We start from the raw sequence: 26,699 nt of genomic DNA on the forward strand, positions 1-26,699 counted from the left end.
TTTGTCCTTTGTGCTCATGTGCACTTTCCAACACGATCCCGGGTTCTCTTAGGATTTATGACATCTTGTAAATATCAATAAATAAAGTGCTGTAAGACGTGAGGTTCGACCATTTCAAGAGACGGTCTCATCAGAATGGAGAACAAAATGGTAGAAACCTAAATTATTTGTAAATGACTTGCTTCAGGACTCAGGGCACTGGAGTGAGTTGTGCGCCTTCCGTATGTTTTCTATAGAACCCTGGCTAAGTCACTTAACAACCTATTTGGCCACAGATTCTTCCATTATGAAATGAAAACACTACCACTCGTTACGCCTGTCTCTTAATGTTTTCATTAAGACTCAAACTTGGTAAAAGATGTAAACATACTTTGAAAAACTTAGAACGCGGAGCAGGTATATGGTAGTCTTTTGATTTTGCTCTGGTTGGAAACAGAATTCTGCTTTTGAAAGTAATTTCCAGTTGATAAAAACACATCACATTTAACTGTTAGATTGTTTGCATGTTGCCAAACACCAAAAGGAAACTATTCAGATGTTTGGTCTACCAATATGTCAACCATCTGGAGGTTTTCAAAAAAGAGTTATTTAAGTCTTTATTATAGCAATGCTTTTTTTTTTTTTTTCTGAAGAGTTCTATGACACCTGATAAATTCAATGGAAAAAGTTTCATTTAAACCGGTTATTTGATGATCTGCCAGTTATGCACAGCTTTGAAAGTTGCCCAAACCTCTAGGCCATTTTTCTGAAGACGCGTATCTTTTCATGACAAAGGCAGAGTCATTAAGAAGTTGAAAATAATGTAATAGGTCTTTGGCACTAGGCTGGGGCTTGGGACTCAGACACTGAAGCCACTTGGAGTAGGTGTTGCCCCTCCCCCACGATCTACACCAGTTTTTTTTTTCTTTTTTTTTAATGTTTGTTTATTTTTGAGAGAGAGAGAGAGAGAGACAGAGCATGAGTGGGGGAGGGGCAGAGAGAGAGGGAGACACAGAATCGGAAGCAGGCTCCAGTCTCCGAGCTGTCAGCATGGAGCCCGATGGGGGGCTTTGAACTCACAAACCATGAGATCATGACCTGGGCTGAAGTCAGACCCTCAAATGACTGAGCCATCCAGGCACCCCGATATACACCAGTTTTTGACGCTTGGATGCCACTAATTAGAATTTGAAAGTGCCCTCTGTACCTCACTCCCCAGCCCATATATCTTATACTGTCTCAAGTAACTGCGGTAGAACATTCTTTGAAGGTGGAAAAGAATCAGAATCCTGACGCCTTGTCTTTGAGATTTATAGGTATAATTCCATGTTGGATAGGCTGGAGTAGCCTTGATTAAAACAAATCTCAGAAAAACACAAGGGATCTTTTGGACAAAAAAAAAAAAAAAAGAAAAGAGAGACAAGGACCCGATTATGTACCTGAATTTACTCAGTAGGGTAGAAAAGAGTGGAGTAGGGTTGGTGATCATATTTCTAGGCTAATAGAATCCAACCTATTCCATGACCTGGCCATTCTGAATACACCGTTGTGCTTTGGAGAAATGGCTGCATGTGTATGTCTTAAAAACTTTGTTTGAAGTCCTCTAATCAGTCGTATGCTGGTAACTTTTTAATAATTGACTCTCTGGAATAACAAATGCATGTATGCACATAAATACATATGTTTACTATAAATGTTATTAATATAAAGGATATGTGGCATATAATTTTAAGATAATAAAACATATGATAATTCTTTGTTGTAAATTCTACAGTCATTAGATTCTCACAGAATGCTTTCGCTGTAAGTGAGTGAAATCAAAACGACAAAGATATATATTGGAATTTCACTCACATGTCAAAGATGCGAGCAACAAATTCGACAATCGTTTTCAAATACTGAAAGAGCATTATCTCAGGTTTTTGTATGATTCACATCATAATTGCTACAAAGACTCATTTTTAAAACTTCACTCTGCGTTACAAACACTTTTGCGTCACTTTCTTAAGTATAAACAATAAGCAAATCAATTGATTCATAGCATTTGCTTCTTTCTGTAATAAAATTTTCCCACCACGGTCCATCTCAAGCTACCAATATGACATCACTGGATGGAGCAGATGTATACAGTTACGGTTATACAGGTTGCTTTTGAGTAACGCCTGGGTTTCATAACCAGGTCGTAATAGTCCCGAAAATCTAACAATTGGCACTCACCTACTCGCTGTTTCCAGCATGGCGCTGTCTTTAATTTTTGGAGCTCAGGCAGTTTTACTATAAGAAACCTTTACCTGAGTAGGAGGTAGGGGAGGGAAGTATGCCAAAAAAAAAAAAAAAAAAAAAAAAAAAAACCCTTTTGGCCTTGGAGGAATTGGCTGGAAATTTGTATCAGACCAGCGGACAATGAAAATATGGACGATTCATGCCTTGGGACTGTTTCATGGCTTTCAGTGACATCGCACATGCAGCTTTATCTGTAGCCCAGCTAATGCCAAGCCCACCAATAATGGCAAGACAGTCAACACCAGTAGGCAGGGCTTTCTGGAAGGCTGTTCTTTTCAAAGCTCAATCTTTAGAAATGTGTTTAAATTCTTGTTCTCCTAGTATAAGCATCAATGGAATTTTGAGGAATGTTTGGAGTAACTGTTAAAAAGCATTTGAATACAGAAACCTCAGGAAGAAGTCGAATCTCACGTGACTGACCTCAAGTCATTTCACTGTGAACATTAAAAGATGTTGTGACCTTCATCTCATCTCCACATCTCCCCATCTCATCTCCACACTGTGATGCCTGGTTACCTATGGCAACACTGTTAGAGGACTGTAGGAAAAAAATAGTCTAAATACGTGAGGCTTTAACACCTAACGCAAACCTACACGGAAGGTTGAAAATACTCATGCTTGAAAATCACCACAAAGCGGCGCCACACAGTGGCTCAGTCGGTTAAGCATCTACTCCTGGTTTCGGTTCAGGTCATGATGTCCTGGTTCATGAGTTCAAGCCCCGAGTCCAGTTCTGTGCTGACAGTGCAGAACCTGCTTGGGATTCTCTCTCTCCCTCTTTCTCTGCCCCTCCCTTGCTTGTGTGCTTTCTCTCTCTCTCTCTCAAAATTAATAAATAAACTTTACGGGACGCCTGGGTGGCTCAGTCGGTTAAGCGTCTGACTTCGGCTCAGGTCACAATCTCGCGGTCCGTGAGTTCGAGCCCCATGTCAGGCTCTGTGCTGACTGCTCAGAGCCTGGAGCCTGTTTCGGATTCTGTGTCTCCCTCTCTCTCTGACCCGCCCCCATTCATGCTCTGTCTCTCTCTGTCTCAAAAATAAATAAACGTTAAAAAAATTTTTTTTTAAAAATTAATAAATAAACTTTAAAAAAAATGACCACACAGAAAAGTCTCAAACATTTGCGGTTTTATTCATTGACAGTAAGGTGTCTATTCCATCAATGGATGAATAAAACATTCTTTGATGGTAAATCAAAATGTGAGCATGAAGCCTTCTCAAAATTAGCATTACATGTGATGGTGAGAAAGGATCTTACATGATAAAATGAAATATATTTCTATGTAATTGCTCTTGACATGATATAGACAAATACCACACTTCTAAGAACAAGAATACTGAAGGGTAATAAAATGACACGTGAATTCTGTTCTCCCTTCTTCTGCCAAAGCTTCTCTCATCAAGTGGACTTGCTTTGCCATGGGTTATACAAGCAAAATGAGATTGGGGTAAAAATGTCAGTCACTTGTAGAGTTCACAGTTCTCAATTGAGCCTGTATAATTCGGCGGCACCTTGAGGCGTTTTGGTCAAAGGCTAATTTCTTTTGTTCCCCAAAGAGCAGAGTTAGCCTCACCATCCTTAAAAATACATTAAAGATCAGGCTTTAGAAAACAGGCAATTTCTCTGAATTCCTCTATTTACCTGTTGGCTAGGCTGATAAAAATAGAAGAAGTACAATTCCAAATGGAAAGCAAAATATATCTAAATGCAACAGTGAAAATACACAAGATTTCTGGTGAGTTTAGATCTCTTGATTCTTGTCCCAGCAAGTAGCATCTCAATGAAGGAGATTTTTTGATTCACTGTCTGATTAAAAGAAAAAAAAATTTGGAAGTCATGGTTATTATAAATTATAAAATATTACGTAATTGATAATTAACATTTATAAAATGTAGGTAATACTAACGACCCTCCTGAGTGAGAAGAGCATTAGGTCCATTTCACAGGTGAGAAAACAAATTAAGTAACTAGGCTTGAAGTCCCACAGCTAGTTTGGGGCCGAACTAAGAAAAATGGTTTCCTGACTCCAAACCCAATTTCCTTTCCATGATAATAGATTGTCAATCTTCCCAGTAATGGAACATGCCCACCTAGCATCCCAAGTCCCTGAGGAGTTGAATGGATATCTTCTGAGATGCTAAGCTTTTGGTCTCTGTGACAGATTAAGAAGCTAGGCATGATTTCCAGAACTCCCTGCCGAGGGGATCACATGTCAGGTTGAGCAGGCCTTGTTAAATAAGGCTTGCTGAAGAAATGAGTATTGTTCCTGATCTTAGAACCTCGCTGGTTTTTTTCTTAAGGAAGTGATAGTTGATGGTGTCTGAGTTGATTATTCCCTTTATAATCTCTCCACAGGTTTAACTCCAGAAAAGACTCAGGGAAGGGGGTGGGCAGGATTACTATTTTCCATGTATTTTATCCTGAGTTTTTCCCCATTTATGATTTTTTCATTGTTCAGGGACTATTTTTCACTGAAACAAATACCATATTCAGTCGGACCAGTTGGGTTCCCTAACCCAACTCATGTAGGGTTCTATAAAACACAAAAATAATACATGGATTATAGCTTATTGAGACACCTTAAAAGAAGTATCACCAAATGGTGTAGTATGTTCTTAAATATTATTAATTTTCTGACTACCTTGTAAATTACAACTATCAGCTCTTTACCAAGAATAAAAGAGGCTTCTTAAAAATGAACTTTTCTTACTCTCATCTTAGTTTGTATTAAACTCATCACTACCTAAGAGAAATTCATAGTTTTTAGCATAGACTGAAGCAGACTTAAACTCCCAGATGACCACATAGCCACTTTTCTCATTAGCATATTAGTAGACACGAAACCCTAAGTTGTTTTTGTTCAGTATGGTGGGGTTTTTTTTCTGTTTCTGAAATGGAGTCATTTGAAAAATGTGCAGTAAAAAAATAAATAAATAAATAAAATTTTAACAAATGAATTAAACGAAGATATAAAGTGAGTTGTGTTTTCTTGTATTATAGAACTTAGTGGCCCATCTTTCTCAACTCTGAAATAAAAATGAGAACATATTTGGGAACAAAGAATGAAAAAAAGGGTCTTACATGATATGGTTCAGAGTGGCTCCTCTACAGTCAGCTTCAGATTTTAATTTACAGGTCATGGCCTCACAGCAAGGATTGGAGCATTTCTTTAAAGCACACAGACAGGGAAAGTTGGTTCAGCATTTCTTCCTACACACTAGGTTCATACAATTTTTAGTACAAGATGGCAAAGAAATTTCACTTTTTAAACTAAATTACTCTGCTCTACAAATTATGGAGGAGATGACCAAGGAAATGTCATAGTAGAAAGACATGTTAAGTCCAATGAAAACCACTTCTTAAAAGGACAAAAAGAGAATTATCCAAGAATTACCACAAATAAATTTGGTCTAGCTGGTATTACGTGTAAGTTAATTTAAAACTTCAAGGGAGAATACTTCTCTACTACTCAAACTATTTGAAGGTAGGGGAAAAAATGTTAATTCTCAAGTTATTTTACTAAGCCTCCATAATTCTGGTAATGAGAGTTGGTAATGAATACTCACACACACACACGTACACACACACACGTATGCACACCCAATTCTCATTTACGAATAGAAGTACAAAAGCTTGAATAAAATATTAGTAAAAGACCAGTTTATTAATATAATAACTCTCCATTACAACGATGCAGGGCGGTTTTTTTTTCACCAAAAGTACAAGGGTGCCTCAACTATACAGAATAAAGTAATATAATCCATCATATTAAGAGGCCGAGGGTAGAAAAAAACTAATATTATTGTGATAGATGGCAAAGATTAGAAAATAAAGATAATTTAGAAAGAAAGAAAATCTATCTGATAAATAGCAAAAATATATCCAATAAAATCAACAGTAAGACATGGATTATTGATAGTCTATATTTTTATGGAAATTCTGACATGCCACGAGAGAAAGAAAAGATATGAAAATGTAACAATAATTGGAAAGTATAAATCACATTTTCATCTCTTGTACGTAATAAAATATTTGACCTGGTAAAAAATAGAGAATCGACTCTAAAAACATTGGATGAGTCACTAAGATAACTCTTTAAGATAATAAAAGAACATTAAAAAAGTAATAAATCACCTAATATGAAAAAGTGAACATCACACATACTAATAGAAAAAAGAAAAATAGAAAATACTTCAGAATAATCTTTCATAATAAAGAGCTACAAGAACTTTATATTTAACTGTCCTGAGAAACTCAAAACGCAACCAGTTTAAACAATAATACTGTGGAAGTGGCAGCGGCCTTCGGAGTGAAATACGAATTTCATGCATTTCAATCAGAATCCCAATTCTATTTGGGGGAAAACTGACAAAATACCAAGAATTATATGGAAGAATGAACACTGAGGAAGGACTACACAAATCCCACCCCCCAAAATCAACACATTTGGGGCGCCTGGGTGGCTCCGTCAGTTGTGTCCGACTCTTGGTTTCAGCTCAGGTCACAATCTCACAGTTGGTGAGTTCGAGCCTACATCGGTCTCTGTGCTGACAGCATGGAACCTGCTTGGGATTCTTTCTCTCTCTCCCTCTCTCTCCCTTTCTCTCTGCCTCCCCCAGTTGTGCTCTCTGAGTCTCTCTCTGTCTCAAAATAAATAAATAAACTAAAAAGAAAAAGTAAACACACTCGCCACTGAAGGTATTTAAATGCATTGCATAGTCACAGTCATTAAAATAACATGATGCTGTGATAATATTTAGACCGATGGATACTATGGTTATTTTTAAGATCTAGAAAAAGGCTTAAATATGTAGATCAAAACAGTGAAATAGCATATTAGATCATAGGAAATAGGACTATCCACTAAAAAATACTATATAAAGGTTATATACTACTTTTTGGATAGGAAAACAGCTGTTGAAAAACTCAGTTGTTCATAAGCTTGAACTCTAGTTTTATTCCACTCCTAAGGAAGAAAATCAACACAAAATGGAAACGATATAGGAGTTGGCTGATACACTTAAAGAATATTAGATCTTTCACATAATATAAAGTGTTTTCTCTCTCTCTCTCATCTGTCTGTGTGCACTGACTATATGCCATGCACCTGCTGACATTAGAAGCACCTAAGACCGTAAATGATTTCAATTGTCTTCTTTTATTTATTTATTTATTTTTAATTTTTTTTTTTAACGTTTATTTATTATTGAGAGACAGAGAGACACAGAGCATGAGCAGGGGAGGGGTAGAGAGAGGAGGAGACACAGAATCCGAAGCAGGCTCCAGGCCCTGAGCTGTCAGCACAGAGCCTGATGTGGGGCTCGAACTCACAAACTGTGAGATCATGACCTGAGCCGAAGTCAGTCACCCAACCAACTGAGCCACCCAGGTGCCCCTGATTTCAATTGTCTTCTACCCAAGCAGGTTTACTGGAGTGTAAGCAAGGTGGGAATGAGATAAACTTAAAGCTAACTCATTATAAAGCACCAAATTATTTGTAAAATTTCATTTCTCATCATAATTAGAAGAATATTTATAATATCCTTTACAAATGATTGTTACACCATGAAATCTTCTAATGTAATTCAACAGCTTAAAATGTCTACATTAATAGCGGAGGCATAGGGCGATTATGAACGTGTTTATGAATGGAACGTGGGATTTAATGTGGGATAGCTGGCAAATAGTCTTTCAGAGACACTGATGCCCGACAGGGGTCAGATTTTTGTAAAGATTAGCAGAATTATAGTAATTATCTCAGACATTTTATATTAACAGCTAATTTTCTACAGGCTTATGCGATTTTCTCTCTCTCTTTTTTTTCCTTCTCTGTTTCATTTACTGCTTGGTTTATACACTGGCTTGTTGAGTGAAGGCCAGCTCTCTCTATGGAAAGAAGGTACGTCTAGATCTGTAATTGCTTTTGCTTAACAAATGATCAACTGTGACTTGAGGTGATTTAAGGATTTCTGGCTAATATATCTAGGAAAGATTATAAATGACATGTTATAGTTAATGATTTACTTCTTTACATCGAGCTTTATATAATCATGTCATAAGTGCATCCTGGCTTTTGAAATGCCTTTCAAAACATGTCTAAAATCGGTATTAAAAACACAAGCACAGGGGTGCCTGGGTGGCTCAGTCGGTTAAGCATCCGACTTCGGCTCAGGTCATGATCTCACAGTCTGTGGGTTCGAGCCCCGCATCGGGCTCTGTGCTGACAGCTCAGAACCTGGAGCCTGTTTCATATTCTGTGTCTCCCTCTCTCTCTCTGACCCACCCCTGTTCATGCTCTGTCTCTCTCTGTCTCAAAAATCAATAAACGTTAAAAATTTTTTTCTAAAAATAAAAAAAATAAACACAAGCACAAGCCCACTTTTTTACTGTGATGCCAAGCTTATCTTTAGAAAGTCTTTCCAAAAGAACATTTTTAAAGAAGGAAAAGAAAACAGCATAATTCTCATGTTGCAATAACTCTATAATAAATTTCAAACTGTGGATATTTTCCTACCTTAGGAGGGCCACAATCACAATCTTCTCCTACTTCCAGAAGTTGGTTCCCACACACTGGCTTTGTTATTATATTTTTAGGAATTGGTGCTTGTAGCAGGCACTTTGGTTTTTGAGATAAAATGTATTTCTCAAAATGTGCACGGCAGGATGTACTGAAATCTTTTGGGAATTTTGAGCTGTAACCAGAAGAAAAGTCATGATATATAGTGAGAAACTGATTTGTCTAACTATATCCCCGGGTTCAATGGAAATTCCAAATTCAGTATTTGTTCAGGACAGTACTATGTTATACGTGAAGGGCAAAAGGGCGTAAATACTATGCTAGTTGGAAAATTGTTTTCCTAGACGGAGCTTGTAGAACTGGAAGAATTTAAATTCCTGTGTGGATTCCGTACTGTCCTAAATGGCAGGAGTGATGAATGAGCCAATTCTATGAACGTATTTCTCTTCCTATTCATGACCACTTTTAAGAGCAAAGTATTTTTTTTTTTCATTTTTCTATCCCAAGTCCTTGCAAATTTCCTGGCATTAGAAGGTAATTAATAACAACATAAAAATGGATGGAGTGATTAGTGATGGGGATATATAAGAATGTTGTCATCATCTTACTGGCTTACTTAGGTGTCATCATCTTACTTAGATATTTTAAGAAAATATATTACTATTTAATAATAATAAGTAGGTACATCTTAATCCCCTTCATCTATGTTTCCCATCCCCTTCCCCTCCCCTGTCTGGCAACCACCAGTTTGTTCTCTGTATTTATGAATATATTTCTGGTTTTGTCTGTTTGTTAGTTTATTCATTTATTAGTTTGTTCATTAGTTTTGATTTTTAAATTCCATTTATAAGTAAAATAATATGATATTTGTCTTTTTCTGTTTGATTTATTTCACTTAGCACAATACCCTCTAAATCTATCCATATTGACATGAATGGCAGGATTTCATTCTTCTTAATGTCTGAGTAATATTTCATTATGTTGTATATATATATGTGTGTATATATATATATATGTATATATATATATGTATATATATCCATTCACTTTTTTTTTAATTTTTTTTTAACATTTATTTGTTTTTTAGACAGAGAGAGACAGAGCATGAAAGGGGGAGGGTCAGAGAGAGAGAGGGAGACACAGAATCCGAAACAGGCTCCAGGCTCCGAGCTGTCAGCACAGAGCCTGACGCAGGGCTCGAACTCACGAACCGCGAGATCCTGACCTGAGCCGAAGCCGGACGCTTAACCGACTGAGCCACCCAGGCGCCCCATGCATTCACTTATTGCTTGACATGTAGGTTGCTTCCATATCTTGGCCATTAAAAAGTCTTTTAAGTTAAAATAACATGGTTACCATACTCATAATCTCTAACTTGGCATATTTGGAAATCTGAAGTAATGAGCCCCGATAAGCTAGTAAAACCTGTGCATCAATAGGTTGGAGTGTGAATTAACGGGATTCACAGCCCTTGGTAAAAAAACAAAAAAAAACCCCAAAAAACAAAAAAACAACAAAACAAACAAAAGCCCCCAAAACACAAGAATCCATTCACTATATAGACTGTATCTGAATTCTTTAAAATTTAAGAAATATTTAAATTGAAGAATTAAGAGATATATATATTTTTTTCTCAAGCGTGACAAAGTCTCACCTCAGATATTGATTCATCACACAACTCCCTGAGGGACACTTGGTGTAATATGGAACATCGGGCATACCAAGGACATGACCTAATTCATGCGACATCACTCCTACAAGAGACACACTATTCTTTTTCTTAGCCTAGAAAGAAGCAAAAAAAAAAAAAACCCAGAAACATCTATTACTTACGATATTTAGTTATTTCCTAGCTAAAAAAAATAGTTGGACAGATGAAAAATAATGAGTCTTTAAGCTCTTTTCCCTGCCATTGGCTATCGTAAAATGTTGAACTGACATTTGAACTGGTTGGCTCCTGTGAATCCAACCATCTAGTCAGTGCTCAATAAATGTTTGCTGAGCTAATGAGGAGTTCCTGGTAAACCATGATTAAATTGAAGTAATTACATTCTTCATAGGAAGTACAATACTATGTTTTCAAAGTTTCCAAGAACAATTGCCAGAATGGTCGGCATTGGTAATGCTTGGCCAAATGACACCAAAATACACCTTGACTGACCTCTCTGGCCATTGATACTGAAGGTGATTAATTTGAAGTCGGCTCAGGCCACAGAGGGCATCTTGGTTCCTTTTCTGTTCCAATTTCCTGTTTTTATTCCCTAATACCAACTAAAGAATGAATACTTCTGGGAGGGCCAGTCTAAGGAAATATTCTATTTTATAATCTAAGGGAGCTTCAGTGTAATGATCTACCAGTAGGTTAATTTCTACTTTTATTTACTGACTCAGCAAATGTTCGTTGTGCTAACTCTGTAGAAGGCATTATTCTGGCCCATCATAGAGGATACAGAACCACAGGGAGCCTTACTATGAGTTTACCAACCTCAATAACAGCAACTGAAGATGGGGAGCACAAGGAATTCGTGGCTGCCATTCCTACACGTCGGTTGGTGAAGTCAATTCCACTGTGTGAAAGTTACAGGCATATTGTCACAACGTAAGTCTTTGGAACCATTAGCTTTTGTCACTTATGCTCTAGATTTCCTGTTTCTCTACCCTTTTCATATTCAGTAGGCCCCAGAAAGTCTTCTGCTATTCCACAGCATTGTAACGATCACAGATGGCTATCCCACATCCAGGAGTCCATTTTAGTGACCTGACATGGGTCTCCACATTCTTACAGGTGAATTCCTAATGGTAGAACTTCAGGTTCCCTGACAACGGCTTGGGGAGATAGAATTGAACAGAAATCTCTACCAAGAGCCGTTTGGGATAACTATCCACCCTGCCTACCTACGCCTTGCCCTGGCCAGCACGTGCTCACCTGAGTAGCTGTGCATGATCGTGTATCTTCATTTTCTCCAGGTTGGAACGATGCCAATTCAGAAAGTTGTTAAAGGTGGCACCTGTGTTGGGTACCACCTTTATCTTATCAGCGTCAGACCAGATTTCCATACCCACCAAAGCCACTTGAACATCTATTGTTTTATAGATCTGTGGGAAGAGCATCTTTTTTTCATGAAAATGTTTGCGGTTTCTTTATTATCTTAGATCTTGTGCTGATCACCACTGATGGATAAGTGTATCCTATTTTGAAAATAGAAATCCTAGAAGTTGCCTTTGCTACAGTGTATGTGATTTTACCTTGTGGATCCTTGCCTGCTGAGTTTCCCAAAACTGCTGATGGCAAGCCACTGTGACCCTCCCAACTCCTTCTTTGGCGAAAACTCCTTCTGTGGTGAGTCCCCAGGCTTCTATGTGGAAATACATGTTTACAGGGCAAATATCTTACCACATTGAGTAGGTTCATCACATCAAACAAAAAGCTTCTTATCAAAGTTAGATTCCCCTTATATGTGTTGTACTGTAAAATACAAAATGCAAACACGATTAAAAAATAAAGTTGATGTGGCACAGAATTTAACATTTTAAGAAAAATTACAAATTTCAACATAAGTAAACGTGTATTCATTCATGTCTGACTTATATAACACTCTGTGTTTCAACAAATTCTTTCTAAATGTAAGAATTCTTTAGTGTTCAGTGGTTTTCCTTTGTAAGGATGAAGAAATCAAATGAACATTTTCAATGTTTCCAACCAATTCAACAACATTAAAATTTGATTATAAAGCAGTATTGGCTAAGCCAGAATCACAGATTCTAGTACTTGTATAAATCTAAATATAATTTGTAAAATATATATAGTTTTGTATCTGCTTTATGTTTACATAACGGAGTGAGAATTTAAAAAATATTTTAATAACCCATTCTTTAAATTTTTCATGATTATGGTTGATTTCTTGGAGCTATCTGGTATTGAGTATGCTTCCAATATCTGAATATACTGGCAGCAGGTGGATATTAAAGGGGGTGGGTAAGTGACAACCATTGCCCACAAGGCAGGTGGAAAAGACAGGACATTCAGGTGGTCAGGGCCTGAGTTTTCAGCTAGAATAGCTTATGGCTTGTGTTCACTCAATAAGAAGTCTTAACAGTTGACCTAACTGCCCCAGAAGCACCCATATTTTATACTCACAAAGGCATTATCCAGGACCAAAAAGAGATCAATGTATTTCTCAGCCTGAAGAAAGTCTTCTTGCTTTACAAAGAGTAAAATACCATCGTTAATAACCATCTTTATCCTAAAGACTGGAAAAACTTACAATATTTTTTTTTGGCCAGGGGGAAATTCCATCAAGGAATAAGTAAGTGAATTATAGCCTTTACCTGTAGCAGTAACTGTTGAATACAATGGTATATCATACATCATTGCTGAGACAGTGGAAGAAATGATGACATAGGAAAGCTACACTTACCTCCGGGCTATTGAGTGACCTAGAGGTTCGAATATGGCCTTGTTTCCTGCCAACACTTCTTACACCACAGGTGTGATTAGCCAGGTCAAGCTCTTCCTGGTTATATGTGATGACAGCATGTTCTTCTTGGTCTGTACTTTTCAGAGGCTTTATCATGTATCTTTGGTCATGATACGCGAAGTATCCTCTGTGAAACACAGAGAATCGTATTTCAAGATTCTCTGCCACACAAAGTCACAAAAGTGACCAGAATGGAGTATACCTCTCCCTAAATCCTAAGCTCACGCACACAGTTTTCATTCATAGGCCTTCCAGCTAACTTTTGCTAATTTAAATTATAATCCATACTTGTCAATCGTCAAATGAGGGTTATATTATTTACTAGAAAATTCTAAACAAGAATTGCTCAGATGAAGCTGTCCCAAAGGATTTGACATTCAGAGCATAAGCTCAGGGAATGTTTGTCCATAGTTCATTTATCCACTTAACAAATATTTCTTGAAAGCTCCTAGGAATATAATGGAAGATGGAGTAAAAGAGTATTGAGATACTAAGAACCCCAGAGAAGAGAAAAAATGATGAGCAAATCAGCCAGAGGAACAGGTTGGAATGAGTAGTAACTTAGAGAAGTTTTCTTTTTTGGTAAGAAAATCAATTCAGAAACATAAAGTGAATTCATATGATGGAATGTGACAAATACAACATAGATAGTCATCAAACATTACATCTATGAATGTAGATGTCATATGGGAAGAGGCTTGTGATATGGGTGATATGTGATATGGGTGATATGTGATATGGGTGATACGTGATATGGGTGATACGTGATATGGGTGATATGTGATATTTTGTGATATGGGAAGAGGCTTGTGACATCACATGATGAAAATATACGTCTGTATGCACAAAGGCTGCAAGCATGACAAATAGTTAATGATAGTGTCACTTATAAGCACAATTTTGCAGTGGTTATTATTTTTTTTTGTTGGTGCTTTTTCTTACTTCTCCAATTTTTCCAAACTGGCAAGAATTATCTTTGCAAACAGAAATATCACACACACAAGTGCATGTGCGCACACATACACTCTCAAAATTACGTTCGGCATAATTTTTAACCGATTATAAAATGATTGCAAGAGTGATACCTGACTCTTCATTTTAATGGCGTTTTACCCCTGCAGGAGATTTTACCAAGATAGGAAGACATGATGTCCAAGAAGACTCAGTTCTGTGCCATTAGAATGGTGCTTGCTGTTCAATATTTTTGCAAATGGCTCTCACCTCAACCCATCACAAGTACTAATGCTGGCAACAGAATCCTTTTCATTGAGGATGTGTCCTTTATAGTAGCAATGCTCCTAAAGTTGGAAACGAGAAATATACACATTTTTTTTAAACTGTAAGAATAAATGTATCACAGTTGGGGTGAAAGCTGTTATTTTGAATATGTAGGAAAATTCTTCACCTAGTGGCAGTGGCCAGACCAGTTCCCAGACACAAAAACAGTGAGAACTTCAGAGATTTTAGGAACTGCTCCACTACTCACCCTGGAAACTCCATCTTTGACGACGATGTTCTCTTTCTGGCACTCATGGCACAAAAGAAAAGTCCAGGGAGTATGAACCTAAGTGGGCTCATGGTGAACTTGGACACTGCATCTTGGACACTGGCGAGTCTCCCTGGGATCGACGATGCTCCCAGAGAGCTCTCGAGTTTGAGGACCAACTTTTGAGAATTTGGCTTCCCTGTGCTGAGTCCCTAAGACACTGTGTGTCACATGTGTATAAAATGAGGTACCCATTTTTCTAGATCCCAGGCTCCTCAAGAAGCCACACTACCACTCCTGAGCCCCTCATATTAGCTGGTCCAACCCCTCATTTTAATTTGTGTGCTAGTGGAATCCCTTTACCAGCATTAAAACCACAGAGAATCTGTCTACAACTAGAAATTCAGTCATGGTTCATTCTCCATATGAGCAAAGTAGGGGGTCCCTTATGTAGAACGATCCAAAAAAGCCATTGAAGAAACTCTTGGTCAAAATAAACTGGTCTCAGGGTCTGAAATTCCATCTATGTTTTTCTTGCATTTGGAAGAAACCTTGTCATCATAAACATTTTCTTGTAGAGGATTTGGAAAAAGTACCAAATTAATATGCCATCAGCCATTCACATTTGAGCCTGAATTAATTTAAATATTAGCAAAAATCAAGATATCCTTGAAATGAGAGTTTTGATGTGAGAAGGGAACAAAGAGCCATTTTATTACAGAAGTTTTATCTTTTTATAGAGACATGTTTTGGGTGCCCAAGGAGAGCGGCTCTGAGAAACTCATGTAACTTCTTAATACTCCATGATTGAGTCTTTCTGTATTCTCTTCCTGCCCTTTCCTTGGCATTGATTTTGTATGTTTGACCTCTAAGCCTTGGCATTATCTATAGCATGGTGGTTTAACCAGGTGTTATATGAATTAAATAATTGATGTCCCATTACTGACCTCAGGATATATGCATAGATTGTTCAAAAATAATAAATGGCTACATGACTTTTCAAGAAGCTACTGGGGAAGATATTTCTAACTTTTTGATAAGATGGTCTAAGGGAAAGTGGACTGGTAGTTGCTTCCACAAATATAATACTTGGAAGCCTCCTACTGTATCCTTACCTTTCTAAAAAGCTGACTATGATTTTTTCATTTGTTCTCTCATTGGTCATAGATGAGCATCTTTGTTCCTAGTCCTTCGATTTCTTTTTTATTTGCCCTTGCATCTATGCATCGTACAACGTAAGTAGTAGATCCCAGAAAAAGTCCCAGAAAGCATTCAGAACCTACCATGTTCTGAGGGCTTGTAGTGATTTTCTCCCCTCCGGGTGAGTAATACGTTTCGGTGTAGTCTGGCCCCAAGAGATGTCTGCAAAGTTCAAAAAGTTGCATGATACACGTAAGGTGGTAATAAGGGCTAATGTTCTTGAAATGCATTGCAGCACAAAAAGAATGATTATGTCTATGATGAGAAAGAACACTGTGACCCACTGATTCTTTTCTAACATTGGAACTCTGCTGCCGAAGCCAATCAAAGCCTTAGTCATACCCATTAGATCCAAGGGAAGAAATACCCCCAGATACTTTTCAGCTGCAAATTCTCTATCCTCCAATGGGTTATTTTTAGATTCTTCACAGCAAAGACACAGTCGCCACAGGGTCTCTGAAGGGTGTCGGGTCACAAATATGCATAAAAGACCATTGTGTTCAGGGAGAAGTTTACTGACAGTTGTAGAACTTGGTAGAGCCCCATCCCCAGGGATTTATCTCAAGGCTGTGTGTCCTGAATGACTCCTCCATATGTTCTTTTTTTTAGAGAGAGAAGGAGCGCCAGAGGCAGAGAGGGGCAGAGGAAGAGAGACAGAAAATCTCAAGCAGGCTTCACGCTCAGCTTAGCCCGATGCGAAGCTTGATCCCATGACGCTGGGATCATGGCCTGAGCTGAAATCAAGAATTGGACACTCAACTGACTGAGCCACCTAGACGCCCCACATATGTTGTTATAAAAGTAATGGGAGGTCACGTCAAAGATTTGAGTTTATCTGGGTAGAAAAGATTTTCAGTAAATCAGGGGAAGTATGAAGGAAGAAAGGCATTATCTGTGTTCTTCCCTTTCTTTATACTTTGCATGTAATTTCCTCAGAAAGCATCAACCTTCTTAGATAACATTAGCACAGTCTAATAACATCTAAAACCCAATATACTTCATGCCTTCTATCTCAAATCACATGAAATAGAGTCTCAAGAAGGTGTATTTTTCCACATTGTCTTAATATAATCTATTGGTTAGACTCAGGCAGCACAACTTACTTGCTCTTTTGTAGGTGAAGAACAACTTCTTCTCCATTTAATGTAATCTGATACTGAAGTTCAGGTTCATATCTGTCCTAAAAATATTTAATAACAAAATGATATCAATTTATATTTCTGATATCAATTATGTGTCTGATATAAAAATGATATCAATTTATATTTCTGATATCAATTATGTGTCTGATATAAAAATGATATCAATTTATATTATATTATAATAAATGATACATGTAGTATCCATAGAAGAATAATTACAAATGCATATAGGATAAAATAATTCTTTTATCTATACAAAATATATAAAACAAAACATAAATTGTACATTAAGATGGATTAACAAAAAGTCCAATAATGCAATAATAGTGATAAGTAATACAGTTATTCAACATAGGCAATAATATTCAATATTATTATTATTCAATAATATTCAATAATATTCACAGGTTAAACTAGTTCTAAGATGTAAGGTAAGGATTTATTATTTGCCTTACTATACACTATACTGTCCTATGTAGCCTAATTGATCACTAATGGTATAATAATAAGGTAATATTTTTATTATTTAAAAATTTTTTTTACATTTATTTCTTTTTCTGAGAGACAGAGAGAGACAGAACACGAGCAGGGGAGGTGCAGAGAGAGAGGGACGCACAGAATCGGAAGCAGACTTCAGGCTCTGAGCTGTCAGCACAGAGCCTGACGCGGGGCTGGAACTCATGAACCATGAGCCGAAGTCGGTCGCATAACCAACTGAGCCACCCAGGAGCCCCTATTTTTATTATTTTAAAACCAAACCAAATATACTGAAGAAAACCAAGTAAAAACCTACTAAGAATTAAATAAAGTAAAAAATATTTTAAAAGTAAAAGTTACAAATATTTGCAACAACGTAATAGTCGAAGAGTCAATGTCTTTAATCAATTAAAAAAAATTTTTAATTTATTTTTAAGAGAGAGAGTAAGAGAGAGAATGAGTGGGGGAGGGTCAGAGAGAGAGAGAGGGAGAGAGAGAATCCCAATCAGGCTCTGCACTGCCCTCGTGGAGCCCCATACAGGGCTGGAACTCATGAACTGTGAGATCATAATCTGAGCCAAAACCAAGAGTCTGAAGCTTAACCAACTGAGGCACCCAGGCGCCCATCTTTAATAAATTTTGTAAATCGTGCTACTTAATGGGATAATGTTGAGTTCTCCATTACAGACAAGATGACCATGGAAAAGGCAATTCAGTGGGACAGGAGGTGAGGGTAGGGGGAATACATAGGTTTGGTGAACTTGGTAAGAAACACCTTCTAGAAATGACTGCCTTCCTATGCTTTCCCCCTATCCTCCAAATTTGGAGAGATGTCCAAGCAGCTTTGTTCTTTCTGAGCAAGTGAAACAGTTAACTCCCTTCTTACGGCTTAATTGTAAAAGCATTCTGAGAAATCCTGCATTCTTTCCTGGACAAAGGGGACCTGTGGATATGGGCTTCAAAAGTCAACTATTAGACATCGCTTCCATGGGTGAAGAGGCTCTTAACTGGTTCTTTGTAAAATCCCATAGTCATTCACACTGCTTACCTCTTTGCCATTCTCTGTCTGGTTGTTTTGTATCTCCCTTTTGTGTAAAATGTGTAGTTTTTTAGGGCGAACTACTTCATAGAGCTCTAATTCAGGTGTTTGCTTTATGGCCATTGCTAGAAAGAGAGAGAGGTAATATTGATATAACACATTTAAAGTCTTTGGTATTGTTTTGGTTTGGGTTGGTTGGTTTTGCTGAAATGGTATGGAAGACTGAATTCCCGTCCAGAAAGTAAACCTTAGGAGAAACAAGTTACGCCTTCCTCCTTCTCCTTATCACCTTGGATAACAAAGAATTTTTCTTTTGCTCTATCTACCTATTCTGGAAAGATATGGCAGTGCGTTGGATGGTCTCTCAATATGTGGGAGATTATGGAAGCCAGGAATCCTTCCCTGTAGTCCAGTTCCCTCCTCTTCTCTTCTCTAGTCTGGTTCAAAATTGAGGATTTTTCTCTCAGTGTTCTCAGAGATTTCTTTTTTCTTTCTATGTCTTTTTCTCTTTGTGGTGAAACCTCAGACTACCCCTTCCAAAAATCAAATTTTTATAAACAGACAATACTTCATTCTTAGGGAAGACCCTACTGACCGCTATTTTATCTTTCAAAGCGTAACAATAAACCGTTACGTTCTTTGTCTCATCAGCATTTGCCCTCAAGACTCCAGATTTCATAGGGAGACAAAGTTTTTGTGATCCCTGCCAAAGCAACTTTAAAGCATCAGATAGCAAGTAGGAAAACCAGATAGCGAGTAGACTAAATGAACTTAGTGTCCTTCTTGATACACTTGGTATAATATTACATAGACCATTTCCTAGAACTGATATTGGAGCCAAAAGATGTGGTCTTAAGTCCTAGCCAAATGACCTTGCAAAAGCTATTTTTCCTTCCAATCAGGTTACTTATTTAAAAAATGGAGGTTGGTGTAAACATTGAATGACATAAAATATACCAAATTATGTAGCGCCAGTCTAGGAAGATGACATATACACCTTATGTACTTTTAATTGTTCGATGTAAGGTCAGTCTTGTTTTTAAATGCTCCCATTTTCAAAGATGAATGTCTGTGCTTAAAGACAATTTCCCACTGACAGACAGCGTGGCCTTGGGAACTCCAAGCAGTTTTACACCTGGCTGATGTGAAGAACCGGAAGGAAACTTCTCAAGTAAAAAAATGTCTCCTAGCCAGTCCCCAAAGTTCTGCTATGCTGCTATCTTAGAAAGGATTCATCACATAGGAAAACAGGACATTTATAAATTTATTACTAGAATTTTTTTTAACAATGGAGAATGTGAATCCAATTAATGTAAAGAGTTGTGGGATTTAGAAGAGAATAAATTTTAATAGATTTTAGTCTTAACTCCATTAGTAAATTTTCAGTTGGCCAATTAATTTTTAATTTTGCTTAATGCTGCAATTATGTCTAATTTGATGTTAATTTTACTTAAGAGTTATCCATTGTAGCACAGTTTTTGGTCAAATTGTGTCTGGATAAATGATTGTCTCCTTATGGGGTAGAAAATACCAATGTTATTCGAGATAACATTGGAGATAGTGAGGAAACTCTTCATTTCTGGTCTGGAAGTTAATTCTCTGGTGTCATTTAGGCTGTGTGCCTTAGAAAATAAAATTATAGATCCAGTAGCATTAATGACCAAGAGGTAAAGTTTGAGGTGCATCCTAATGAAATTATTATACCAATCATAACACCTTGACGATGAGCGTGGAGTATATGTAGATTAAGTAAATATAGCAAAATGCAGTGATCTTTGGGTCATGTGAGCATGTTATTTTCTCAAGAGTACTTTCAAATGCATTAAGCAATTTGACTTTTGTATAAAATGTCAGGATTTTGGTGCTTACCTTGAGTTGGAGTGATGAGCCAGAGGATAGAAAGTAGGACCAAAGGCATGTTGCCTACTGCAGGTAGCCGAGAAGTCCCACACGGCCTGAAGCTGTGGTCTCCCCAGCTGTCCAGCTTTATCTTCCCCTACTTCTCTTTACAAATTGTAAAAAAAAAAAAAAAAAAAGCACAAAACCTCAAGTACTCTCTGTGAGATTGAGGAATGTTTCCTAATGGTGTTGGGAAATGGTGAAAAAATTGCAGTGACCAGATCATGAGAATGTTCCTCATTTAAGAGAGGTGTTTATATCTGTGGTTACAGCTTGTGAAGGAATTTCCATCTGGACAACTGCTTGGCTCTCATGCTCCTGTAGTGGTGGGAAAGAACCCACTGAGACTGGGATGCCTGTGCACATATTTGCATATTCGCCACACGGAACCATCCCAATTGCTGCTCGGTATCCTTATAGAAATTGATCTACACGTTTAGAAAATATATTAGTGGTCCGTACATTTTTGAGAAATCAGCACAGAGAACACAGCATCTCTACAGCAAGCATGAGGCAAAGTCTTACGATCTCTGATCTTTTAGTCTCCTTGTCTGTGAAAATGGGTAATAACAATACCTACCGCAAGCTTCTTATAAAATTTGTAGGAGGCAACGCACACACACACGTGCATGCACACGTATACGCGTAAGACTTTAAAGAAATGTGCAAATGTAAATTCCCTTGGCAGCGTTAGACTCAACCAAATTATACTGCACATGAAGTACACTCGAAGCATACTATGAGTCCTACTGCAGAAAAATTACCGTCGACTTCTGATTACAAAAATAATGCTTTTTCATGGTCACAAATATCAAGAGAATATTGAAGAAAAAAAGTGATCACCCAATGGCTCATTCTCAAGAAAGGACTTCTGCTAACCTTGTGGCATTTTTACCTCTTTTCTATGTACTGGTAAAAGAAAAGAAATAAAGGAAAATTAAAATGTATAACTGTTAGTTCTTATTGTAGTAAGAGAGGGCTCGGGGAACCTGTTATTTTTTTGCATAGCATGAAGCAGTTTTGCATTCATGTACGTCTCTGCGTGTATTTCTTTGAGTACCATTTCTAATGATTTCTTTCAGATACATTACTAGAAATGGTATTATGTAGTTAAAATAGGGAAATCGACGTGAGATTCTTTGTATCCATTGACCTGGTACTTCTCAGACAATTGTTGCCAAGGTCCATTTCCATTTATAGTTTTCCCAATCTAAAAAGCTATGCTTTTTAACTGCTGAGATTACTTTGCACCAATGGGTTTGGGAACTTGCTAGCTCCTGAATGCAAGTTTTGTAGAAACTTCTCCACGTCTATACTCTTTTATGTCCTCTTACATCCTTTTGAGCCATTTAAATATTCTCTGTAATTTTATGCACATTTTGCTGGTCCAGAAGGTCCACATTCTATATGCATCCTAGCGTGGTTGCCATTAAAATTTAACAGCCTTAATTAACATCTCCACTATCAAAGGACACAAGGCCTTTTTGTGTTTAACACTTAACCACAGCCCACCCCTTGCCTCCGTACGCGTTGTTCTCAAGTATTTTAGTTCCAACATGATTCTCACCGCCAAGTGAGTCATTATCATTAGCTGTATGTTTTATACAGATGATGCTATTTGAAATCACGTATATGCCAATTTCTTCACAAATCCTTTGAACATCAGTTTGTTTTTTTAGAGAAATTTCCTAGTAAAACATGTAGTTGACCTTTGAACAATGCAGGGCATAGGGGTACTGACCCCCTAAATGCAGTCGAAAATCTGCATGTAAATTTTGACCACCCAAAAACTTAACTATGGATAGCCTATTGTTGACCAGAAGTCTATTGATAACAGTGGATGAACACATATTTTGTATATTATACGTGTTGTATACTGTATTCTTACAAGGAAGTGAGCTAGAGAAAAGAAAATGTTATTAAGAAAATCATAAGAAAGGGAAAATAGATTTACAGTACTGTACTGTATTTCTTGGAAAAAATCCTAGTAAAGTGGACCCATGAAATTTATTTATTATGAAATTTATTGTCAAATTGGTTTCCATACAACACCCAGTGCTCATCCCAACAGGTGCCCTCCTCAATACCCATCACCCACTCCCTCCCACTCACCATCAACCCTCAGTTTGTTCTCAGTTTTTAGGAGTCTCTTATGTTTTGGCTCCCTCCCTCTCTAACCATTTTTTTTCTTCCCCTCCCCCATTGTCTTCTGTTAAGTTTCTCAGGATCCACATAGGAGTGAAAACATATGGAATCTGTCCTTCTCTGTAGGACTTATTTCAGTTAGCACAACACTCTCCAATTCCATCCATATTGCTACAAAAAGCCATATTTCATTCTTTCTCATTGTCCCATATAATTCCATTGTGTATATAAACCACAATTTCTTTATCCATTCATCAGTTGATGGACATTTAGGCCCTTTCCACAATTTGGCTATTGTTGAAAGTGCCCCTATAAACATTGGGGTACAAATGCCCCTATGCATCAGTACTCCTGTATCCCTTGGGTCAATTCCTAGCAGTGCTACTGCTGGGTCATAGGGTAGGTCTATTTTTAATTTTTTGAGGAACCTCCACACTGTTTTCCAGAGTGGCTGCACCAGTTTGCATTCCCACCAACAGTGCAAGAGGGTTCCCGTTTCTCCATATCCTCTCCAGCATCTATAGTCTCCTGTTTTGCTCATTTTAGCCACTCTGACTGGCGTGAGACGATATCTGAGTGTGGTTTTGATTTGTATTTCCCTGATGAGGAGCAACGTTGAGCATCTTTTCATGTGCCTGTTGGCCATCTGGATGTCTTCTTTAGAGAAGTGTCTATTCATGTTTTCTGCCCATTTCTTCACTGGATAATTTGTTTTTCAGGTGTGGAGTTTGGTGAGCTCTTTATAGATTTTGGATACTAGCCCTTTGTCCGATATGTCATTTGCAAATATCTTTTCCCATTCCGTTGGTTGCCTTTTAGTTTTGTTGATTGCTTCCTTTGCAATGCAGGAGCTTTTTATCTTCATGAGGTCCCAATAGTTCCTTTTTGCTTTAAATTCCCTTGCCTTTGGGGATGTGTCAAGTAAGAAATTGCTGCGGCTGAGGTCAGAGAGGTTTTTCCCTTCTTTCTCCTCTAGGGTTTTGATGGTTTCCTGTCTCACATTCAGGTCCTTTATCCATTTTGAGTTTATTTTTGTGAATGGTGTAAGAAAGTGGTCTAGTTTCATCCTGCATGTTGCTGTCCAGTTCTCCCAGCACCATTTGTTAAAGAGACTGTCTTTTTTTCCATTGGATACTTCTTCCTGCTTTGTCAAAGATTAGTTGGCCATACTTTTGTGGGTCCAGTTCTGGGGTTTCTATTCTATTCCATTGGTCTATGTGTCTGTTTTTGTGCCAATACCATGCTGTCTTGATGATTACAGCTTTGTAGCAGAGGCTAAAGTCTGGGACTGTGATGCCTCCCGCTTTGGTCTTCTTCAAAATTACTTTGGCTATTCAGGGTCTTTTGTAATCCCATACAAATTTTAAGACTGTTTGTTCCAGCTTCGAGAAGAATGCTGGTGCAATTTTGATTGGGATTGCATTGAATGTGCAGATAGCTTTGGGTCGTATTGACATTTTAACAATATTTATTCTTCCAATCCATGAGCGCAGAATGTTTTTCCATTTCTTTATATCTTCTTCAATTTCCTTCATGAGCTTTCTGTAGTTTTCAGCATACAGATCTTTTACATCTTTGGTCAGGTTTATTCCTAGGTATTTTATGCTTCTTGGTGCAGTTGTGAATGGGATCAGTTTCTTTATTTGTCTTTCTGTTGCTTCATTATTAGTGTATAAGAATGCAACTGATTTCTGTACATTGATTTTGTATCCTGCAACTTTGCTGAATTCATGTATCGGTTCTAGCAGACTTTTGGTGGAGTCTATCAGATTTTCCATGTATAATATCATGTCATCTGCAAAAAGTGAAAGTTTGACTTTATCTTTGCCTATTTTGATGTCTTTGATTTCCTTTTGTTGTCTGATTGCTGATGCTAGAACTCCCAACACTATGTTAAACAACAGCGGTGAGAGTGGACATCCCTGTCTTGTTCCATACTTCAGGGAGAAAGCTGTTTTTCCCCATTGAGGATGATATTAGCTGTGGGCTTTTCAGAAATGGCTTTTATGATGTTTAAATATGTTCCTTCTATCCCGACTTTCTTGAGGGATTTTACTAAGAAAGGATGCTGAATTTTGTCAAATGCTTTTTCTGCATTGATTGACAGGATCATATCGTTCTTATCTTTTCTTTTATTAATGTGATGTATCACATTGTTTGATTTGCAAATGTTGAACCAGCCCTGCATCCCAGGAATGAATCCCACTTGATCATGGTGAATAAGTCTTTGTATATGCTGTTGAATTCGATTTGCTAGTATCTTATTGAGAATTTTTGCATCCATATTCGTCAGGGATATTGGCCTGTAGTTCTCTTTTTTTACTGGGTCTCTGTCTGGTTTAGGGATCAAAGTTATGCTGGCTTCATAGAATGAGTCTTGAAGTTTTCCTTTCCTTTCTATTTTTGGGAATAGCTTGAGAAGGATAGGTATTATCTCTGCTTTAAACGTCTAGTAGAATTCCCCTGGAAAGCCATCTGGTCCTGGACTCTTATTTGTTGGGAGATTTTTGATAACTGATTCAATTTCTTCACTGGTTATGGGTCTGTTCAAGCTTTCTATTTTTTCCTGTTTGAGTTTTGGAAGTGTGTGGGTGTTTAGGAATTTGTCCATTTCTTCCAGGTTGTCCAGTTTGTTGGCATATAATTTTTCATTGTATTCCCTGACAATTGCTTGTATTTCTGAGGGATTGGTTGTAATAATTCCATTTTCATTCATGATTTTATCTATTTGGGTCATCTCCCTTTTCTTTCTGAGAAGCCTGGCTAGAGGTTTATCAATTTTGTTTATTTTTTCAAAAAACCAACTCTTGGTTTCGTTGATCTGCTCTACAGTTTTTTTAGATTCTATATTGTTTATTTCTGCTCTGATCTTTATTATTTCTCTTCTTCTGCTGGATTTGGGGTGTCTTTGCTGTTCTGCTTCTGTTTCCTTTAGGTGTGCTGTTAGATTTTGTATTTGGGATTTTTCTTATTTCTTGAGATAGGCCTGGATTGCAATGTATTTTCCTCTCAGGACTGCTTTTGCTGCAACCCAAAGCGTTTGGATTGGACCCATGCAATTTAAACCTGTGTTGTTCTGGGTCAGTTGTATTCTTTGATAAACACTGCATTAAAATTTTCTTAGAGAAACACTTTAATTGTTTCCTTTTAAATTTTTGCTGAGAGGACATTTATTTCATCCTCTTCTTTAATGATAGTTTAGCTGGAATACAGTTTTAGAATGACAATTAATGTCTTTCAGTATTTGGGAGCTGTTTTATTATCTTTTGACAACTATTGTTAGAGTTGAAAATTCTACTTTCAATTTATTAAGTGGAATTTATTTTATTAATTAATTATTCATTGAGATTATTTTGTTTATTAAGTATTACAAGATAAGTTAAATATTTATTGAGACCATGTTAAGTTTGAGTTCATACTAAGTTAATACTACATTTCTGGGCATTCCAAGATGATCCTGATACTGTCTTTACTATTGAGATATCCCCACAACCAAGTCTACTAATTAAGATAAACTTAAAACAGATACAATTTATACAGATGGTAAACATGATGATTGAGGTTTGTGCATTGTGTACAGGTAGATTTTAGAAGCACTTCATTTGGTGGGTGGAAAGAACCAAATAATATTAACTGAAAAACAAATAGGAGAACAGACATTCTGGTGAGAAAAAATTATGTGAGCAAAGCCATGGGTATGTAGAAAATCATATTATATTTGTAGACTATAATATGTTCTCCATGACTTGGATATAACATTAGAAATAATAGGCATATCGCATAAAACTTGTGATACATGTGGGGTCAAGTTATGGGGAGACAAATGATGAAGACCTTAAAAAGGAACACATCTGAGAAACATCTAGCTCATAAAAGTGTCAGACTTGCTCACTGATGGGGTGTAGCAAGTGAGGGAGCTAGAGGAATCTGGAATGGGTTCTAAGGGTGGCCGAAGCAACTGTATGAATCTTATAGATGGCATCCTCCAGTCTGGTCAGTTGATGGGAGTTTCATTTTAGTTATATCTCCCACAGTTATATCTCCTAAAGACATA

The 26,699-nt window shown here is 37.3% G+C and overlaps 1 protein-coding gene across 1 annotated transcript; it reads right to left on the reverse strand.

The window, feature by feature from the left end:
• Positions 1 to 3,390: 3,390 nt before the first annotated feature.
• On the reverse strand, positions 3,391 to 20,585 carry ADAMDEC1 (ADAM like decysin 1). Its single transcript, XM_042982641.1, has 14 exons — positions 20,471 to 20,585; positions 18,611 to 18,726; positions 17,047 to 17,123; positions 16,027 to 16,105; positions 14,479 to 14,555; positions 13,198 to 13,384; positions 12,918 to 12,980; positions 12,174 to 12,245; positions 11,706 to 11,875; positions 11,265 to 11,346; positions 10,434 to 10,564; positions 8,777 to 8,954; positions 5,344 to 5,429; positions 3,391 to 4,068 (listed from the first exon to the last, which is right to left on the reverse strand). The coding sequence occupies exons 1-14, from the start codon at positions 20,517 to 20,519 to the stop codon at positions 4,062 to 4,064; spliced, it is 1,374 nt and encodes a 457-aa protein (XP_042838575.1). The 5' UTR covers positions 20,520 to 20,585; the 3' UTR covers positions 3,391 to 4,061.
• Between the last annotated feature and the right edge of the window lie 6,114 nt (positions 20,586 to 26,699).

This window comes from Panthera tigris, chromosome B1, assembly GCF_018350195.1.
Source record: "Panthera tigris isolate Pti1 chromosome B1, P.tigris_Pti1_mat1.1, whole genome shotgun sequence".
NCBI lineage: Eukaryota > Metazoa > Chordata > Mammalia > Carnivora > Felidae > Panthera > Panthera tigris.

Excerpts from the sequence above, each read along its gene's own strand:
- ADAMDEC1 (XM_042982641.1), bottom strand. The coding sequence starts at position 20,519 with ATGCCTTTGGTCCTACTTTCTATCCTCTGGCTCATCACTCCAACTCAA. Across the intron at positions 17,124-18,610 it reads AGACAGAGAATGGCAAAGAG|GACAGATATGAACCTGAACT; the intron begins GTAAGCAGTGTG and ends AAATATTTTTAG. Across the intron at positions 11,876-12,173 it reads TGATGAACCTACTCAATGTG|ATCTATAAAACAATAGATGT; the intron begins GTAAGATATTTG and ends CTCTTCCCACAG.